At 35.8% G+C, this 21,249-nt stretch overlaps 1 protein-coding gene across 4 annotated transcripts in view; it reads left to right on the top strand.

Annotated features, from left to right (window-relative positions):
* BRD1 (bromodomain containing 1) overlaps positions 1 to 19,535 on the top strand; it is a 63,957-nt gene extending 44,422 nt beyond the window's left edge. For 3 of the 4 annotated variants that reach the window (XM_088521877.1, XM_088521879.1, XM_088521878.1), the window contains exons 9-13: positions 7,840 to 7,975; positions 9,750 to 9,877; positions 13,588 to 13,697; positions 15,395 to 15,549; positions 18,050 to 19,535. In XM_088521877.1, the coding sequence (XP_088378003.1) occupies positions 7,840 to 7,975; positions 9,750 to 9,877; positions 13,588 to 13,697; positions 15,395 to 15,549; positions 18,050 to 18,233 (713 nt within the window). In that variant the 3' untranslated portion in view covers positions 18,234 to 19,535. Of the gene's footprint in view, positions 1 to 3,757; positions 3,851 to 7,839; positions 7,976 to 9,749; positions 9,878 to 13,587; positions 13,698 to 15,394; positions 15,550 to 18,049 lie in introns of those variants that run through there. The other variant, XM_088521880.1, reaches the window with a different exon arrangement.
* Positions 19,536 to 21,249: the final 1,714 nt, after the last annotated feature.

Below are 21,249 nucleotides of genomic sequence, written 5' to 3'. Positions count from 1 at the left end.
TCTTGTGTTTCAGAACTTAACGGGTATGGCAATATTAAATACTTGAGCTATGTTGCAGTTTTTGTTTTTATGGTACCTGCTATTTACTTGTTTATTTCAAAGACATCCCTCTGAATGGTAAAATGAACTGCTCTGTTGAATGAGTCACGTAGCGTTACAGTATGTATGATGAATGAAGGCTTGGTGAGCACTGCGTGTTGACAGGGAAAACTCGTAAACCTTTGAAATTACAATAGAGCTGCTTGGACAGCAACATTCTGCTTTTAACTGGAGCAGTTTACTGTCCACAAAATTGAGATGGTGGTTCATGTGTGCCTTGCTCAGTAGAAAAGCAAGTTCTCATGTCCAGTAGTCCAGTATAATTATCCACAATTCTGTAATCGCAGGAACAGGAATTCTAATGAGCGTATTGTTAGAAGTGGTGGTGAACAATATACTGTCTCCCCCTCACCCCGAATTTAGAATTTTCTTACTTCCCATTTTCTTCAAGTTCCCTTATCAGATTAACAGAGGTTAATTCTTTATTCAAAAAATCTTGTTCTTTTCCTGTCCGTTGACTTTTCCAATTTAAGGTTAATAGCATATCTGGCTGAGAATCCCTTACTCAGTCTTGTGGATATTTTCAAATGGGACGTTTTTAATTGATAGCTCTCACACATCTTTCCTGTTATAGTACACAGACATAATTTCTCTTGAAGGAACTGGTATCTGATACAAAGTAATATTTTACCTATTTTTGAAACAAGTAGTAGCTGCAGAGAAGTTACTTTGATTTGTTGGTAAGCACGACTTCTCCTTTGTCGTTTCCTGGCCTGAACTCTTGAGGCCCTGCTGTCCCAACATAGTAGTTCCCATCTCCCACTTTCATTTATCTTTATCTTTTGCTTTCTCTCTTCTCCCCTCCTATTTTCCTCCATATCTGATAAAATATTGTTGTCACTCTGAAATTACGTCAAAAACATTTCATTGGAAAAGGTGGAGATCAAATCCTATTAAAATATATTTTGGTATTGCAAAATATAAACTAGAATACTTTCATGTATTTTAAGTCTGAGCGCAGAAAACATGCTGTAGTTTGATATTCTTAGGCAGCACTGAACAGGAAGAGTTAAAATAAGGCTGAACGGCCTATTTATATAATCAAAGTTGAGTTGATGTTTAATAGCCCTTGATTACCTTCACTTGAAGACTCATCAAGAGCAGGCAGGCTGATTGCATGAGCCTTGAAACATGGATTGTCTTTTTATGTGCTATTGTTGAAGTCGGGAAGGCAATGTTGGAATTGAAAGCACTGCTTATAACTTACTAGTGTTAAGTTTTAGTAGATGATCTAAAAAAAAAAAAAAAAAAAAGTGCAAGGAATGCTATCTTCAGCTTCAGTGCAAATTACCACATGCATTGGATCATTTATATTAAATCACTGGGAGTTTTTACCTCCTTGTATGAATTTCCTCTCAAGATGGACAAAAGACATGAAAAAATAGGTCAAAAATACAGCTGAATAATAACTAGTGCAGGGTGCTGCAGTGTACTAGGTTATCCTGCTTGGTGCATGAAGAGTGCTGGAGCTCTGGCAAACGCTTCAGCTTTCAGTGTTCTCAGATGGCAGCTCCAGTTTCTGCTCGCTTTTTGATAATGAGGCAGAAATTAAGAACTGTTTCTGTTAGAAATAAAAGGTAAATAAATGGCTTGTTACCTTCCCAAGAGAACATAATTTCTGAATGTGCTCACGTAAGAACTTTGCGGTTTTCTTGCATATCTTTTTCTTTATTTTTCCCCCCTTTGATTCCATGCCCAGCAATTATATTCCCCAAGTTATAGGGAATATGTATATTCAAAGAAAATAATGCCTTGGCAAAAGCTCTGCACAAAATCTTTAAGATGATAATTTAAGGAGGGGAAAAAAAATAGGTTGCAAGAAACCAAAAAATCCAAAGGTCTGCCTGAGCAGGTCTTGTTGGGCTGCTCTGAAAGACTGCGAGGCTCTAGGATTTTGATAAAAGATGTTGATAGTTAGTTCTCATGCTTCCTCATGAAAAACTTGAGTTTTTTCACTCAAGTTCTTATCACTTCTTTCCAATTTTCATTTAGTATTCAGTAGATAAGAAGGTAGAAGTGCTTAGATGGGAAATGCATAAGTATTTTTCCTGAGATGTCTTTACTATTTGTATTACTTCAGAATTGAAGAAAAAAAAGTCAGTTCTGATTTTAAGTAGTCTGTGTCAAGGTACTCTAGAGGTAAACAATCCTAAATATTAATGACTTTCTATGGTCATTATATTTTTGATCCTGAATTGATATATCCTTGGCCTGGATGCAATTCAAGCACTTAAGTAGTTGTAAAATACAAGACTATGTGTGCATTGACCATAATTCATACAAGCTAGAGCCAACTGAATTCATATTGTGAAGTTATTTTTAAACTGCTCAAGTTTTTTGTGTTACATTTGATGACGGGTCATATATAATCCTGTCATCAGTCATTTCTGTGCCATTAGAACAGTTTTGCTTTCTAGGACAGAGTTCAAAAAATTTATGAAACTTTTTTGCTTGTATGTTCTGTAATATGTTTTTTTTGTTTGTCTGGAGTGTTTTCAAATTCTTCCACCAGCATTTTCTCCCAGGTGTATATTTTAAAATATCATAAGCAATGGTTGTGCTCCCACTGTTGCACTGTACAGGCCACAAGTGCAACTTTCCTTATCTTGGGAAAGCTGCAGTTACAGATGTTCATGATTTTTCCTTCCTGTTGTGCACTTCACATTTGGCTGCTCTAGTAGGTTCTTCTGAGGAGGCAGAGAGACTTCTCACTCATGGTTTTAAAAGGATGCTAGTAGACATATGATGAATCCTTAACAATTCTGTTGAAAGACTTCAAACATTGACTCTTCTGTAAGCCACCAGACTATTCATTAGATGTTACCTACATTTCTAAACATGAAAATTTCCTGTTCAGGACCTTGAAGGCTGCTGCACTTTAGCAGATAGGCATCAGCACTGTCTATGTTTTGGGCTCACATTGAGCTTTCTTAGCTATCTTTGAACCTTTGAATCTTTGGTCATGCTCAAGATTTTTGCAGATTTTGTAAACTTATTTGCAAAGTTACTCTTTATCCTGACTTTGTTATCCTGATGTTAAAATAATTATGTCCCATGTTGTCTGCGTACAATAAAGACTGTTTTGAGAATCAGTACACTGTCATACTCAAATACCCATCAGTGTAATCTGACAGAAGGATTGTTCCCACTGTTCTTAATGCTCTTGAGAATTTACTGTTGGAAAGAGGCATTCCTAGGGTCAGTGCGAGGGAAAGCTTTGTAGATGCCTTCATTTTGCTGCAGTTTGCACATTTTCAAGGTTTGAATATTTAAGACTTCTGGTTATTTATTAACATAGACTATTTCTTTGCCCATTCGGTGCCTATCAGTGTACATAAACTCTTAGTAAAATAGGGTCATCTCTCTTCTTTTTCTTGTGGAGGGATTTTAGATACATTTCAAAACATGTTCTTAATGAAGGTTATATTCTGTTCTCTGGCTTAGAAAAAGTTCTTTCTGAAAAAAAAGCACTGACTCAAAGCGAGGTCTCTAAATCAGTCTTCTCCTGTTTGAAGCTTGCGCTGAGTGTTAGTGTTAGAGTACGTGGAACACTTTTATCTTCCGCACTGTCTCTGGACGCTGCTGTAAGGATGGCTTATTTATTTAAAAGCTCTGTTTCCTTTCAGTGAGACTTAATGGCTTTTTCACTGTCTTCCAGGTTCTCATATTAACTAATATCATGCTGGGTATTTATCTCTTTGGATCCTAATTATTTTCTGTTATCCTCAACATGGAATGGAATACAATTAAATGATCATTTTGGAATGCAGAAAGACAATTACATTTGAAGTAATTATTTTGGATCTTGTTGGAGACACCACTCGTCCTTAAAACAAAACAAAACAAAAACCAAACATGAGCACTGTTGGAGGAAGTCTTTGGCATATATGAAAATATGCTCTTCATTCCATATATTCCCCCATTTCCGTAAGTTACAAAGTTGTACCTGTTGTAGTATATGTGACACAAATTGGTCCCACCTTTTTAACAATCCCAGTGTTCTTATTCCCAGAATGTGCTCTGAGAGAGCTGATTAGTTATGGATGTTACATCTCCATCCTCTTTCCTTTCACCCCAAACTAGTCTAACCTTCTTCGGAGAAGAAAAGCATACAAGAAATGCTCTACCTATTTTTGTGCATTTAGATAGTTTTGTTTTAAAAAATGCACTTTTCAAAAACTGCTTTTTAATGAGTCTGGTTAAGGGATTTTAACTCATACTGGTAAGTGCACAAGTCAGGGCTTGGTCCAACTATTTGCTTGGTAAAATTAAGTAGTTTTATGTAGGTGCTGGTGAACTCTGTGCAGTCCTTTTGTACACTCCAACTGGCTTAGTGGTTGAAAATATTTCTAAAATTTCATCTTTTCTCAGCTCTTCAGCTGTCTATAATACAACACTTATATTTAAATATTTGGATTTTTAAACTTTTACATCAAGCTGTACATAACACATTTTAAAAGCTATTCAACCTTTATGTATATGAGCGCTGCTTCTTAATTTGTATGTCGGCAGGACTACAAAATGAGATTGCAGCCTTAAATGCACAACTGCGTGTTCTAGGGTTAGCATGTTGTACGTTCATAGAACCTGCTGCTCTTTGGACCTTCCTGCATTTTGTTCCTCTTCCATTTTCCAAACTTCTGCTCTGCTGTCCTGCAGTTTACCTTTTCCAGCTCCAGTCAATTTGATACAGACATCAGGATTCTGACTTGTTTGATGCAGGCAGTTAATGAATAATTTAATTGCAGTATAGAGAACAAACTGCTACTGTTAAGACAAAGTAGAAACGTTCTCACTGCCCTGAAGTGATATTTATTATTAACCTGTGAACAGTCATTAAACTGATCTTCCTTGGCTTTTTTTTTTTTCCTTAAGTTTATGTCTGTGGTTATTGGGGTTTCTTTATTTTTAGATGTTTACATTTGTACTTCGTTCCATATGGCATAAACTGGTTCATATAGTTCATATCATAGAATTTATTTGTAAATTGAAGTTTAGAACTTAAGATTGGCACGATCAATAATGCTGCATTTCATATTGGCAGCTGTCTTGCTGTCTTTTTTTCTTTTTTCTTTTTTTTTCTTTTTCTTTTCCTTAGGAAAATGTTTGATTTCTGCCTGTAAGAGGTGACCGATGGTTTTGGTTTGTTTGTTTTTGAGGGGAGGCGGGTTGTTTTTTGTTGGTAATTGTTTACTTTTTAAAGAAATTCAAAAGCAGACAGAAGAGAAAAATGAATCATCCAGTAATTAAAGTTTTTTGTTTTGACATCTCTTCCACTTGAAGTTGGGAGCGTGTCAGTATTGCAGTACTCGACCTGATGAAGTTCTGCCCCATGACCTTCGCTGAAGTGTATCTCTACGTGTATAATCTATCATAACTGTTGAGGAAGCTCATTTTATGTACCAAAATCATGAGCTTTCTGAAAGCATATGGACATGCATGGATTTATGCAAACCTACCCAGGCTAGTAACTTGAAAAAGCGGGGTGAGCTGTCTCTCCCATAGATTTTACTATTGTACCTTCTTAGTAATATCTTACGCCAGTCAGTAAAATACAAGGGCCTTAAAATAAATGGGGATATTTAATCTCACCACTTCAACTAGCTATGGGGGATTAGATGCTTCTGCATGGCAGAAGGAGTTCTGTAGTGATCCAGAAAACAAGTTTCCAGTTGCAGCATTTAAATGTAGTGTTGTTTTGGTGAACATTCTACAGATTACAAAGAACAGTTTCTGAAAATGAGTTTAATTAGCTCCTTTCAGAAAAGAGTAATGAGAAATAACTGAATTTGTTGAAAGCTTCAGAGTTTCTCAAGCACTTCCATATGCAATCTTACTGCTAAACTTGAAATACAATTTGAGGCTAACAAACTGCGAGTCTTGTTTTATGGTTGAATTGCAATTAATCCTTTATTATTCTTCACAAAGTCCTGTGTGTGAGGAAATAAGCTGTGGGATTTCAAACCCTATAATATCAAACAGCCAAGACTGGTATGTGCTGGGTTTGTTAACACCACTGTTGACTCCTTAAAAGCCTTGCTTACTGCACTCCTTAAAACATAGGTTAGTGAATTAAATGAGTCATTTAATGTTTAATATGGGTTATGTTTAAACCGATGCAACACTGAACTACTGCTGAAGAGGGCATCATCTTTGTAGCTGCCTGTTTCCATCGCTTGTCTGTGTCAGCATCAGCACTCAGGTGATCACATGGTGAAATGAGTTATTGATCTGGCTGGTTTTGGTTGCTTTGCGCACCTGTAAACTATTGGCTGTAAACTATTTTGGTGCCATATTTGTGTTGGCACTGACACAGGGAGTATGAAAATATGGGGTAGAGAGCTGAACAGGCTGTCTCAGCAGCAGTACATTCATGGGCTGACTGAAGTAACTGAAAAGCAACCCTCCTCCTTCCCCTCAAAGAAGCACCATGTAAGAAACAGCTTAAACGAGAACTGGTGCATGTACCTAAGAGAGAGGTGACACATTTGTGACACGTGTGGTAGAATGTTTAGACTCATCCTTCCAAGATGAAGCATGCGTCTCCTTTGGCTTTCTCAGTCTGTTGGGAACCTGAACTCTACTGTGGTTCTGGAAACTCTTTATTCAGTCCTCTAGAATTAAGGGATTAATTTGTAATCTCACGTGGATCGATCTGGTGACAGATGAGGTAATACCTAGATAACCAAGTACTAACTTGAGTAATGTGTCTCTGACTTGTGGCGGGATGAAAACAAAGCATTTTTTAGACCTCACTTGCAAACAGTCTGACCAGATACCCAAGAATAAAAGGTAGTTATCTGCAAAAACCTAAGAAGTTGCCTTTTATCTTTACAAAAGGGCTTTTCAGTTTTGAGTTTTGTTTGTTTTGCTTTGTTTTTTGTCTCAGATGCTCTGAAAAGCTACTCTGGTGGTTCATAGGGGATTTCAAGTTAGTTTTCTCAGAAAACATACTGATTCACAGATCTTTTCGTCACAGTCGAGGACTGAACCCAGCTAATCCCCAGTTGTTTGTAATGACTTGATGACTTCCTGAGAATGAGCATAAGATTAATCAGTAGTTTGTAATTGGATGCTTCAACATGCAAGACATTGCCCCCTTCATTTTTTCTCTTGTATAGAGAATAGTCAGAATCTGAGAATGAGGTCACATTCTGTCACATCTGAAGATACCAATTGAAAGATTTGCATTGATTTTGTAGTAAGAATTAAATAAGGTGGTAAGAGAATCCCTATTTCCCTTTACTATGGATTCTTAAGAATGATTATCAGTAGTGCTTGACTTACAGCTGCAACATTGCAGACAAGTGAGTATTTTGTTGAGATTATGAATCTGCAACCTTTTAAATATTTTTTTTTTATGTTTCTTCTGCCCAACTTCTCCAGACTGATTGTGACTGTCTTAATATACCACCTGTAGAAACATTACATAGAGAGACTAATTTGATAATCCATTTGGCATTTCCCATACTATAATCTTCACCTTGTTAATGTTATATAATTTTCCAAGCTGACTTTAAAAACTGGACTATTGAAGCCTCCTAATTACAATATTATGTTTTTAAAATTAAAGGTTTTATCTTTTTGTGTGTGTTCTTTCCTTTTGGTTATGTAAAAGTACTTAGGAGTTACAGAACAATAATGATATGTATGTATATGCAAACTTTTTAATGAAAATATGTAATTCTTAATTAAAACAGTGTGATTTTTAGTTTAATGGAGTGTGTTCTTATGTTACAGGTCTGTCAAATGGTTTTGGAGATGGAAGTAAAGAGAGAACATTAGACGATACTTCTGGACGAAAAGTTGAGCCTCGCCGACGTTGTGCATCTGAATCTAGTATTTCATCTAGTAACAGTCTTTTATGTAATTCAAGGTAAAAGTACAAATCTGAAATAGAAAATTGTGGTTGCATATATCGGTTTTATATACTGCTTGTGACCCATACTGGAGGATCACGACCATTTAAAAAAGTCACATTTAAAGTTGTGTATCAAATCTAAGACAGCTTTGAGAGATGCCAGTATTCTTTTTTCATGTTCAGATTATTGCAGATTCAGTTACACCTCATCTCTTTGGTGTGCACATTCTCCCTCTCTCAATATGTATATATGTGTATATATGTATATATATATATATATATTTATGCATATATATTTAAAAAATTACATGTGTTCTAAAAACTAAAAATAAGAGATTTTTATGGTGAGGAGGAAGGGAGGGAAAGTGATTACCAGAACCGAGTCTTTTGCCTGGGGAAGGTGATTTCTGTAGCTGCAGAAATGTAGAATATAGGTCATGATTTAGGTTACTGGCCAGTTACTTTAGTGATGATAGTTCCTATGTACCAACTGTTGACCTGTTTGTGGAGTCTTTTCTTAAAAGTCTTTGAACTAGATGAAAAGAGATGGTATGGAACTGCACACCCTTTTGATACTTTAGAACAGGAAAGAAGGCCGCCTGTCAGCCAGAATGGTGATTTCTGTCATCGATACATATTTCTGTGTCACCAATGCACATATTCCAAAAACATTCTCCTCTCTGATGAGAGGCAGCTAACCCCAGCCCTAGGGTGTGTGAGATTTGAATGGAAGTGGAATACACAGAACGGGTGGTATTTGTTAGGTTTGTTTGGCCCGTGCAGTGACAACTGTTCTGTGCTTTGCTGGCCTAACGTGATCTGTAGATGGTGCAAATCTCAGTTGTTCATGCAGTGGAGGAGGTGGTAAGGTTGAAAATAATGTAATAGAAAAATGAAGCTTATTAGAGTGGGATGAGGTATCAGGCATACAGAAATGTAGGACAAATCTGTTGGGGGGGGGAAAAAAAAAAAAAGGCTTTGTTCATATGCTTATGATTGGTATTAAATTGCTTAAGGGAGTGGTGTTAATGCATTGATGTCAAACAGGCTTTCAAAAACAGAGAATTTAGTATTTCTTCTCTTGTGAATGTGATATATTAAGTGTATTGGAATAATTCCTCTTCAGATTCTTTGATCTCATAAGAAAAATTCAAGCATGCAGTAGAGACTGTGGAGAAAAAGATTTCTACTTTGTGGAGACATTTCTATCTACAGTTGAAAGATTTGAATTTGTTAACGAAAAATAAAAGTACCTGAGCGGTGATTGTAGGGAGGATGAGGCCAGGCTCTTCTCCATGGTGACTGGTGACAGGGTGAAGGGTAATGGGTGTAAGTTGAAACACAGGCAGTTCCACCTCCATATGAGGAAGAACTTCTTTCCTGTGAGGGTGCCAGAGCCCTGGAACAGGCTGCCCAGAGAGGTTGTGGAGTCTCCTTCTCTGGAGATCTTCAAAACCATCTGGATGCCACCCTGTGCCACGTGCTCTAGGTGTCTCTGCTGGAGCAGGGGGTTGGACTAGATGATCTGTAGAGGTCCCTTCCAACCTCAACCATTCTGGGATTCTGTGATACTTACATTTTTATACGTAGTTGGGCTGTCAGGAAAAATAGGGAACATAGTGGATATTTGCTAAAGGGGAATTGTTAATATTGCTTGTTTTATGAAATTAGAACTTACTGCTCTTATTGCAGAATGTACTGATAAATTTTAAATTCCTGTTCCAGGTCTTGATTTTTAGCAAATGAAGTTAGTTATCGAGTAATGCTTTTAATATCAGTACCTTTGCAGTTTCAGCCTACCAAAGTGTGGTAAAGGTAAACCAGCACTTATACGAAGACACACGTTGGAAGATCGAAGTGAATTGATATCGTGCATTGAAAATGGAAATTATGCCAAAGCAGCAAGAATTGCAGCAGGTAACTACAGACAGTTGTATTCCTAAGAATACAATATAATTATATTCTGTGTGTTTACTTAATAGTTTATAACTTTCTTATTTTCTCTGCTGAAATACATTATAGCATTCTGAAAGTGCTGTTTGTAGCATCGCAGAAACTACTAATGCATGCTATCAACTCTTTAAAACTTTGAAGAAAAAGTAGTAATACCAGATCTCCTGAAAACTAAGTTTTTTCTGGTGTCAATAAGGCTACTCTAGCAGTACGAACAAAATTTAGAATAAGGTACTACTTGTGTTTCTGTTGACATTGTTTATTTGAGCTTTCTGTTCTAAGGCCTATTCTTTATTTACTCTTTTGCATAAGTGTGTTGAAAGATAAGTAAGAAATGGTCCCTTTTTGTTCAGGAAAAACTGAAATTGAAGAAAATTTTAAAATTTCTGTGGAAATTGGAAATTTCCAAGAGTGACATCATAGTTTACCAAATTTGAGGAAAAATTTGATGCTAGGTGATACATTTTCTATTATTTTCTTTATTCTAATTGTATTTCATAGGTAGCTTCATACAGCAGGTCTTTGTCTGTGGAATACAGCGTTGCCCCTGCCTCAGCCTGGCTGTGTCGAGCAGGCCTGTTTCCAGGGTCTAACTTTGCAACTGTTTTCCCCCTTATCTTGGGTGTTCCCTGTCCAGGCCTCCTGCAAGTCTCTATCATGCAAACAGACTGTTTGCCTTAGTCTGTTATGTCCTTCTCATGCATGTTTTGTTCTATTCTTTGCAGCTTATCTGTTTTCTTCTGCTGTTCAGTTGCTCTTAGTTTTATATTTTTATTACATTTCTACTTGAAATTCCTGCACCCCTCTTTATCTCCTTTACCTCTTACTCTCCTTGGTCTCTCTTGATTATATTTAGCTGCATTATTTTATTTCCTCTAACCTCTGTACTCTTTTGACCACCTTGTGCATTCTGATATCTCAGTAGATCGAAAAGGGGTGAAACAAGTAGGCAGGAAGGAAAGTGAAATGTCCAGCATTCGTTCCGTGTATAACTGGATCTTCGTCATGATTTACTTTCTCTTGTAAAATCACAGATTTTACAAAAAATGAATTGCAGGATTGTCGATTCTTAGCAAAATGTCTCGAACAATTCTGCTTTACAAGTTTACATGCTTTAGAAACAAACACGGGGCATATTACTGTGATGGTTTGACCACTTTGAGGGTTGGTTAGAGGGAAGCAGGTTAGTGACCACTTTTCTGCATTTGTCCCAAAGAGCTTTATCCTTTGCGTGGTCTTCATTTCAATGGTAAGTTCCTGAAGAGATTGAACAGAAGATTTGCCCAGCCAGGACTTGCACAGTAAAAGGGAAAGTCTCAATTTACCATTTTTGCTAAAGTGTGATCAATCAGTTGCTCTGGAGGTATCGCAGGTACCTCGTGGGTAACAGGAGGAGTTCGCTGTGCTTGGCATCACTGGCATGAAAGTAGTCTCTGTGTGCTCCGTATCTCTATACTCTGTGTGCACAACACTTTCTGCAGCCATAGTTCAGCAAATAGACTCTCCTGTTTATTTCTTGTTTAAAATAAAATTTAATAATTTTATTTTTATTTTTTTCCTGAAGTTTCCTGCTGGAATTAAATATCAACTTTATTAAGAAAATGTTCATTGGAAGGGGAAAGAAAAAGGTAGTTTTAAAAATGTTGTTAGATGTAGTGAGTCAGTAGGAAGAGGGGAAAAAAACAGTAACAAAAAAGCCAGACAAAACTGCTAACCATACACATTAGTGCAACAGCTCTTATCAGAAAACAAATTCTTACAATGAAAAGGCTGAAAGAATCTCCCTTACTGATTATGTACCTGAGAATTCTTTGAGGGAGCTTTGTTAATACATCCAGTGAGATTATTTATGCCCTCCAGTATTTAAATGCTGGAGGCTTTGCATGAGCTTTGCAGCTGAGGATAATGTAAGCTGCTTTTCTTTTTGTTAGCTGCCCTTAAGAACAGGACTCCTTTTATTTATCAGTTACTGCTCTGTGTATGTTTTCGAAATACAAATAGTCTGAGTGTGAAGGACGCATTCATCTAAATATTTATGATTGTCTAGTTGTTATCTGAATATTATATGCACTGGTAATAATAGAGTAGAGAAACAAAAACCTGTCTAAAATTACTATTCCTGTTGTGTTGGAAATTAATTTGATCAGCTGGCACTACCAGAATTGTTCATTCAGATTTAGTATGTTTTTCCATAAAAGTCAGTTTTTAAAATTCCAAAATTGCAAAGTATAGGAATGTCTGTATGTATTTATTTTGGTGCTTATACACCTGAAAAATACTGTTACGGCTTTTCATGAGAAGGCAAATAACATCCTAGACTGGTATTTAAATTTCTCTAAAGGTACGCGCAAAGGAATAAATAAAAGGTTAACCAGTGAATAGATTTAATAGCTTTTTTTACGAGGTTATTTTAGTTAAGTAAGCTCCTGCTCCGACGTCAAGTTGTTAAGAAACTTTGCTTTATAATAGCTGGTGTTTTGTAAAGTTGGGGAACTCTAAAATTTTATTTCCTGATAAAGTATTTTCTTTGAAAAAGATTGATTGAAAATAAATTATAATTCAATTAAAAGCCTGTGTTGGAAAATTATCCTAGAACATATTGCAAAAAACAACTGCCCTCTTCTGCTGATCACCTTAATCACTTCCTCTTTGCTATTTGCAAGGTTTTGCTGTTGTGAGGTTTGAGGCCATCTTCTGTTATCTCTTGCCTTGATCTTCAGATGGAAAGTAAATCTTCCTCTTGAATTTTGTTGCACTTTTTAGCTACTTCTATCTAGTATTATCTTGCAGCTAAAGAATTGTGACCGTAACCCCTTAAGGGTCTTTTGTTAACAGGTACAGCAAGTGCCTCATCTTCTCAGCTCCTGCTCTCTTTCATTCCTGTCTTCTTACTGCCTCCTTTCCCAGTTCCATCTTGAGGGGCTAATAACCCACTGACCTTTCGTACCCTGTGAGTCTTTAGGGGACCGCAGTTACAGCTGACTGGAGAATTTAAGCTTGTCCTTCAGCTTAGAGGGGAGCTGTAAGTGGTAGAGGAAAGCAGTAGCATAAACAACTGTCTGTTATACTGCCTGCCGAAAAGGAAAAAACACTGTTGGAGCTACATAATTCTTGACATCCTGCTAGTCGTCTTGAAATCTGTTGCACAAAAGAACTAGGCAGAGACCATGAAGACTGATTAAAAAATGTATGTATATCAGACAGGCAGTCTAAGTTATCAGGTGATAATCATGTTACAGGTATGTACAAAGCTTTTGAAATGTTGATGCAAAGTTGTGCTTTCAGTGCCACCAGCTCTGATGGGACTGTCATATTTTCAGAAGAAACTAGTGATTTGGGGTACATTGGTTTTATGTTTTGAGATTTTGCAGAGGGAAGTGATTATTGGAGTTTGAATGCTTGCCTTCTGAGAATTAAGAGTTCTTAGGATTTGCAGTCTCTAGAAGCTTCTAAAACTTATTTTGTGTTTATGGACTGGATGAAAATACTATTTTAATGTGAAGAGATGTTATGAACATTACGTGTTTCCTGATACAAGAATGAAGGGTGGTATTAGGGATAAGTTTTAATTCTAATAGTCATGAGATATGGGTGAGAAATCAAATAAAGGGAGATTATTTAACATTTGATTCTTTACAGTATTAATATTGAATTTAATTATTATTTCTTCTCAGAAGTTGGGCATAGCAATATGTGGATTTCAACTGATGCTGCAACATCTGTTCTTGAGCCTCTAAAAGTGGTATGGGCCAAATGCAGTGGATATCCCTCTTACCCAGCTCTGGTGAGTACGCAGCTTCCGCCCACTAGTACCCCAGTGGTACTGTTTCTGGTCTGAAAATCTTGGATAGATTTTGGATACCTCCTTAAGTTCCCGTTCAGTTTGAGTAAAAGTGAATTATTTTGCCCTCTAAAGCTTTTTGTTAATCCAGTTTATAAAACTATTACAGTATCTGATGAGGGGGTCAACAAATTGTTTATCTGTCCCATTATCTAGTTACTTCTCTTGCTACTCTTTCTTATATATGTTTCTTATTTTTGTGCTACTCTTTCTTATGTAATATAGGTTATATGTGATCGATGTGTAAAGGATTGGCTGATGAAGCGTTTGACTGACTTCTTGACAGTCTTAGAACTATATATTTTCAGTTTTTAAGTTAATAGAAAGAAATGATCTGCAGCTTATTAAAGACAAAGAGTTGAAATAAATTAGGTAATTGTATGCAGTTCTAAATCACTTGACAGGGACTTGAAACTGTTGTACCCTTATTATTTTATGAGAAATGCATACAGTTCTATTAAAATGAATAACCTGCAGAGAAAGGGTTTCAATGGCTTCATGCATTTGTGAGCGTTAGAAACTTTGCAGATATTAGGGCTCAATTTATATGAAGACTGTAATTTTATGACTGTGTTAATACTTGGCAAGATAGGACAGGAAAACATACAGAGTCAGGTTGAAACTAGTGGAGGGGAGTTTCAGAGCCCCGGGATGATTTGCCTGAAGAACTGAACTATGTGTAAAGACTTTTACGCGTACCCCAGTATTAGCTTTTTGTTGTCGTAGTTTCCTTAATCAGTTTACTCTGCAATACTGTGGAGTGTGAAACCAGTGCTGAGGCTGGAAAAACGGATTTGTTTATTAAGGAGGAGGTGGTGAGAAAGGGCATGGAAGGGGCTGCTCCTCTTGGGCAGCTGCTGAGCGCTTGATAACACAGAGGGCTTCCCACCGAGCGCTTCCTCCATCAGCTGAAGAGTTGTGTGCTGTTAGCTGTGTTATATTTATTCTGGTTTTGGTCTTTCATATGAAACAATTTGTGATTGTCATTAAATGTTTCAATGGAAAAGTGAGTACTACTTGTGATCGTTAATTTGGGCAATATTTTGAAAGCAGCTTAAGAGTTTAAGAGTTTCATCTATTTCTTTTCTTTTTTTTTTCTTTCTTTTTTTTCTTGGTTAGGATTTTCATGCTTCTATTTCTGCATGTATGACATCTTTTTCCAGAAAGAAATAATCATACTGTAACAGAGGCTGTTTCCTTAGGGTGTCTGAAATTCAAAACTCTAAACTTGAGATCAGTTATCACTAGTTGTTCTTAGAAATTTCAGTTCAGCTTTCTCATTGGAAGACTGATTGTCAGTTTGCAAAGTTGTACTAAGTGAAACTGAAATGTGACATAGAGAAAAACTAATATAGTGGAAACTGCTCTATATTTGTTTTTCGTTTGTGCAGTTTTTTTGTTTGTTTTGCTTTGTTTTTTGGCTGTCATATTTATTTCAATTAATTTTACCCCTCTGCTTATTCAACTTAAGCTTAAAAAGTTACAGGTGTCTGTAATACAAAGCCAAATACACTTTATATACAGTGACTGTTCAGATTATGGTTCTTTTCCCAGTAACTTTATTCATAACATAAAAGCTGTTAGAGTGGATGATGTAGCTTTAGAAATTAGAAACTTTCATTTTTTTTCTGTTTTTATAGATTATTGACCCTAAGATGCCTCGTGTTGCTGGCCATCACAATGGTGTTACAATACCAGTCCCACCTCTCGATGTACTGAAAATTGGAGAACAAATGCAGACCAAATCAGATGAGAAGCTTTTCTTAGTACTGTTTTTTGACAATAAAAGAAGTTGGTATGTTACTGAACTATATTGGTTAATGCAGTGATTTAGAATTTTAAAAACCTGTACCTTAAGTGTAAAAGAAAATTGAAATACTGTCTTTCCTATGCATGTGTATATTTGAGTCTGTACTTAGGCCAAAGCATAACACTACTGAAAATACTTACGACCAGTTTGGAAGCAGATAATGCAGATTGTTAGATAGTCCCTTTTTTTGGTTTGATTTACAAGCTTTCTGACTTTAGTCTTGACTAAAGTTAGTCATCTTTAGTTACTTGTCTCTGAGCTTTCAGCTTTGCTTTCCAAAGACAACACGTCTCTTGCTCTACTCAGGTGTACTCTCACATTATGATCTCCACAGACAAATGCTTTTTTAACATTCTTTTTTGCAGTTCTCTGCCATCCTTCATCAAACCTTCCTTTTTCTCCATCTCTTTCAGTATCAGCAATATGCTGTGTGGAGTCTGAGGGGACAATGCACACCGTAAAACAATTCTTTCTCTTCTGTCTCCTTTATTTCTTTGTTCATTTTTTGTTTGTTTTTTTTTTGTCAGATACTCAGGCAAAGACATTTCTCACCTATTTCTTTATCTTCCTTTCATCAGGATTTCTCTTTCTTCCCTGTGCTCTCATTTTCTTGGTTTCCTTCTCCCTTCTTGTTTTCTTCACAGTTTAAGCTACCAGATACTATTTTCCTTATTAGCTGATTAAATCGGGTATTTATAAATGCTGCCATCCTTCAGATTCTGTCTGTCAATAGTGCACTGTAGCCTACGTGACTTCTTGCCTAAAATCCAGAACTGGAAATTCCTTTTGGACCCCTTGGATTTATTGGCATTATCATTATTCTTTCGCTTGCTTCTTTCTGTTCATTGATTCTTTTATTATTATTATTATTACTACTTCTTTGGCATGTCCTTCAGAGAATCTTCTTTGTTCAGGTGTGCATGATTTTATGAGATTCCTTCTGAGAGCAGCTTTCCTCTGCAGTCTCAGTGGAGAACCTCAGTTTTTCAAAGAGGTTCAGTAACGTCATTCTCGTGCTGTGGTTGGTACCACCAGTGTAATGTGAAGTGTCTCTAACCACTGTAGTAATGGTTGCTGTGACTACCTATTGCATGATCTTGAGAGTCCTTTCATCTCTCTCGGTTTTCACATCTATTTATCCTAAATTTGGCAAATACTGTGTTTTAACTATTAGACTTTTTTTTTTTTCCCCCTCCCTATGTAATGGCTAATGTGCTGCCTTTAACATGATTTCTGCCGTTTAACCATCCATCATTAACTTATTTTGGCTTCACGTGAAATGTAAGTGGACCTTACGCTCTTTAGCTCCACATCAGGATATCTGTTATCTTCAGATTCTATGAATCTTTTCAAATAAACCTTTTTTTTCTTTGCATTTGGAGGACTTTCTGAAAGCTTCCTCCAAAAAACACATTTTTAAAACTTTTTTTTTGTGATCTGTATTAAAAGGATAATACTTGGATTTTTGTCCATCATGCTTATCATTGATAAGATTAATCTTTACTGTTCTGTCTGTATCCTTGGTTTGTCTTTTTGAATGTTTTTAGGCTCAATCTTTATGCTGTGTGCTTTGGGATTGTAGTCTAGAGTGCTGTAATAGAAATAGTATTTCAAGAGAAACTTTTTGCGCTACTCTTGAAGGAGAGCGAAAAGAGAAAAACTCAGATAAAAATGTTAACATGGCATACTTTTACATCAACCATTTGTAGTTTGTTTAGCTGTAAATGGAGTCACAAATGGATTCTTTAGGAAGAAGCATGGTTTCTTATCAACTCCTTAGTTTTCTTAATATATATAACTTAAGAAAACAAAATTAAAACACTGATTTATAAAAATGAACAAAATATATTTGATACCTTTTTATTTAAACAGTTTTTTTTTCCTCCTCTATCTAGAAGCATGGGGGTGTGAATCTTTTTTCTTTATCACTCCTCCATCTCCAGCTGGTAATGGTATTTCTGGAACTTAAAAGAGAAAAGTACTCTGAATAGTGACTTAGTGGCATTTCATACTACAGGATAAAAATACTCTCCTTTTCCACATAAAGACCAAACAGAGTTTTCTTCAAAATGCAAGGCATCACCTGAAAATTCATTGTAATACTGGAAAAGAAAGAATGAAGCAAAGTAGTACTGTCAACTGCATCTTGAGCCACATGCATTTAATTGCGGTAGTCCCCAAAATAAATTATCAGTGTTTTATTTTAATTCTTTTTAGTTGATATTTGTCATTATACGATACATTATTTGTTGAATTTTAATGTAGTTTTTGATCCACAAAAGAAACTTACTTAGTACTATGTCTCTTTAAAAGATAGATTAAGGCAACTAAGCATTAATTAATAGGAATTTTATCACTTTAATTAAGATGGGAAATTTTTGACTCACTAAATGAAAAACATGTAACACCCCTTACAAGGAACATTGCAGACAAACTCCTTCATTTTATTTGAAATTTAACTTAATTATTTTGCTCTTTCTTGCAGGCAGTGGCTTCCTAAATCCAAAATGGTGCCCCTTGGAATAGATGAAACCATAGACAAGTTAAAAATGATGGAAGGCCGTAACTCAAGCATTCGTAAAGCAGTAAGAATTGCTTTTGATCGTGCTATGAATCATCTGAGCAGAGTCCATGGAGAGCCAGTCAGTGACTTCAGTGATATTGACTAACAAAGATTCTACTGAGGCATGAAAAATACCATACACTGACTTGAACTCTACTAATGAACCTCTTTGTCTAAAAGAATGTATTGAAGATACAACCCCTTAATTGTTGATTCAGTGGCTGAGTTCTGCAAACTTGAAATAGTCGAGCAATTCCTAAATCACCATTGCCATATTGATTAATGATATTATCGTGTTGTAGTTTGGAGGGTTTTCCACTAAACCTGTTTAAAATGTCTTGTTCATAGTGTTCATATTTGTACATAAATGTATATTCAACACTTAACTTATTCTGATTTTAGAGGTAGTTCTTTAATTCTTTTTATAATTTTGCTGGGGAGGGAGTTGGCTTTTGTTTCCATGCCTTTTTTTTTTTTCCTTTAGTTATCTAAGCACCATCTTCCAGCTTACGGTGTTTAGTGTATTTGAAGCCTAATATCAAAATGACATCAAATATATGTTTGCCTAAATCATATACAATATGGTGCTGCTTGTATCATTTCTTCCTTGGTCTGTAGCTTCTGAAAAAGACTTCTGAATGTTTGTGTAAATCATTGCTCTTTGCACAAAGTACCACGTATTTAAGATTGATGTAAATTTACAGTTACAAATATGTATTTTAAGAGAGCAAATTGCATTATTTTGGAGGGTACTTTGTGAGAAAGACATCAAGAGAAAAATTATGCTATGTACATCACTTGCAAATCACCAAAAACACTCCATTGTTGCCCAAAATAACTTCTTACGATTGTTTTTGTTTTAAACAAACATGGCTTAAAGCCTGCAAGCACATTATTTCTTTTAAAACCATATCCCATTCATCTCCCATGGGTTTTATTTTTTGTTCATATAGGTGCCTCCCTGTGTTTTATTTATTGTAGAAAATGTATTAATTTGCTTTATAATGAAAAATAAAATTGACAAATATATTGATATGCATTTTTATACAGGCACATGAGAAGACAACTTGCTTTGGGAGAAAAAATGTATTGGAAATTGTATAAAATAACTTGATGGTTTGTGTGTACTTTTTTTTTTTTTTTTTTTTTTTTTTTTTTGTAACTTGTAATCTTTTGTTTCCAATGAGGGGATTTATGTAACTTTTAATTTAGAACACTTTGGTAGCAATAGAAACTTTGGATACATTTTTGTATGGTACATGTGATGTATATAGAATTAGTACTTTATTTTTATTTTTAAGAAGTAAAGCATTATGTTTGGGCAGGGGGAAGAACGAGGGTGGGTTTCCAGAACTGCATTTTTATATTAAAAACAAAAATAAAGTCAAGATATTGATTGTTGAAGCTACTTTATTCCTACATTCACTGAAATACTGAATTTGTAACAATGAAAATGGCAAGGTATGTTTGCAATGTGATTTATAATGACTCCATTATTTATAAATGCACTGTGTTTGAACTCTTTTGCAGTGATATCTTAAATACTGTACCAAGTTATATAATATGAAACACCAAATAATGCATATGAATGCACGAAGTATTTATGCCCAGCTTTTTTATAAAAGACTAGCAAATACAGCAAAACCAATACTTTTTAAATCTTTTTTTTTAAAGAAAAAAAGAACTTCATTGAATAGCATACTTCATTGTTAAACCTGCTTGAATCTTTATTTTAAAGGGACAATTACTTTTTAAATAGTTTTTAATGTTTTTATTCTCTATTGTTTGTAATACCCCCTTAGAAGCTTGAAATAAAATTTCTTTCTCAACTGTTAATTTTGTCCTGAATTTAGCCCCTGAAATTTTGCTGTAGTTCCCACTCTTACTCCATAACAGAGTTGCTAAAAAAAAATTGCTATTTCGAGAGCCCGATGGTTTTTGTTGCCGTGTGGCAAGCAGTGCCCTGACTTGCTCAGACCTCTACGTGCTGGTTATTCCACTCGGGCTACAGTAGTTGAGACCAGCTGCCGATGATGGGTAGTCACAATGGCAAAGATTATGTGGAGTCTATAAATTTTGTTAGATAAATTCCACCGCTGATTGAGCAAATTGTTTTTTTGGTCTAGGTGGTAAACACAGCTTGATGGGGAGTAAGGAGAGCAGGTACCTCATGAGGACTGTGGTTGTAGTGCTGTGACAGAAACATTTGCTACGTCGGGTAAAAACTTCAATAAAAAATGTTTGACATGATTAGAACATCGTGAAGTGACTTGGAGGATCTGCCTTGTAAACGTTGCCCATCTTTGACATGAATGGAGCTTCCTGCACAATATGAAGACCCTAAAACCGCTTGCGATTTGATACAGTTGTCTCTTTCAAGAGAACCTTGTTTTCCTAAAAATTGGATCATATTTCAAACTTGGGCTCTCAAATATACTCAAAACTAGTGAGTTTGGAATTGAATGATGATTCACAGCCTCAGCCTCCATCTGGCAAGCAGTGAAAATGTTTTGGATGTCTCAGATCTTGGTAAAACTACAGTTTGGAATAGAGAGGTACTACCTGTATGATGATGATTTTGGTTATCTGTAAAGTTTTTGTTTGTTTGTTTTTTGGGGGGGTTGTTGTTGTTGTTGTTTGTTTTCCAGTAATAGCAGTTCTATGATTTTGTGCAAAATACTTCAGCACATCTTTAGCGAAAGCTTTGGTTTGAACTTGGCTGAGACTTCAAGATTCATTTTCTGGATTTTATCTCCAGAAGCTCCATCAATTCTTGAAGAGGACAATTTTGCTTTCTTGATCTTACAAGTATCTGCATGCATACAACAGAATTCCAAACAAGAAAGAATTTTTATTGCTTAAAAGCCACCGTTTAGACATCTTACAAAATGCACAGTGCATATTCTTTTTATGTGAACTTACCAGAAAGGCTATGTTACTTTTATATATGCATTTAAAACTGAAATTGCCTGGACACTATACTAGGAATCCCTCTCAGAAGGTGTCTGCAGCAATGGCTACAGCTTCCCCAAGACTCTTAAAATGTCAAGTATGATCCTGTGGCCTGACAGACTATGTTCAGATGTAAACCATTTTCTCTGATGTGTCACTATCTAGTGCTA

The sequence above is a fragment of the Tinamus guttatus genome, unplaced genomic scaffold (assembly GCF_059628265.1).
Source record: "Tinamus guttatus ecotype Peru unplaced genomic scaffold, ASM5962826v1 Tinamus_guttatus_pri_ptg000138l, whole genome shotgun sequence".
In the NCBI taxonomy this organism is placed as follows: Eukaryota; Metazoa; Chordata; class Aves; order Tinamiformes; family Tinamidae; genus Tinamus; species Tinamus guttatus.
Note: the sequence above shows the minus strand (reverse complement) of the source record. Positions and strands in the feature narration are given on the sequence as shown.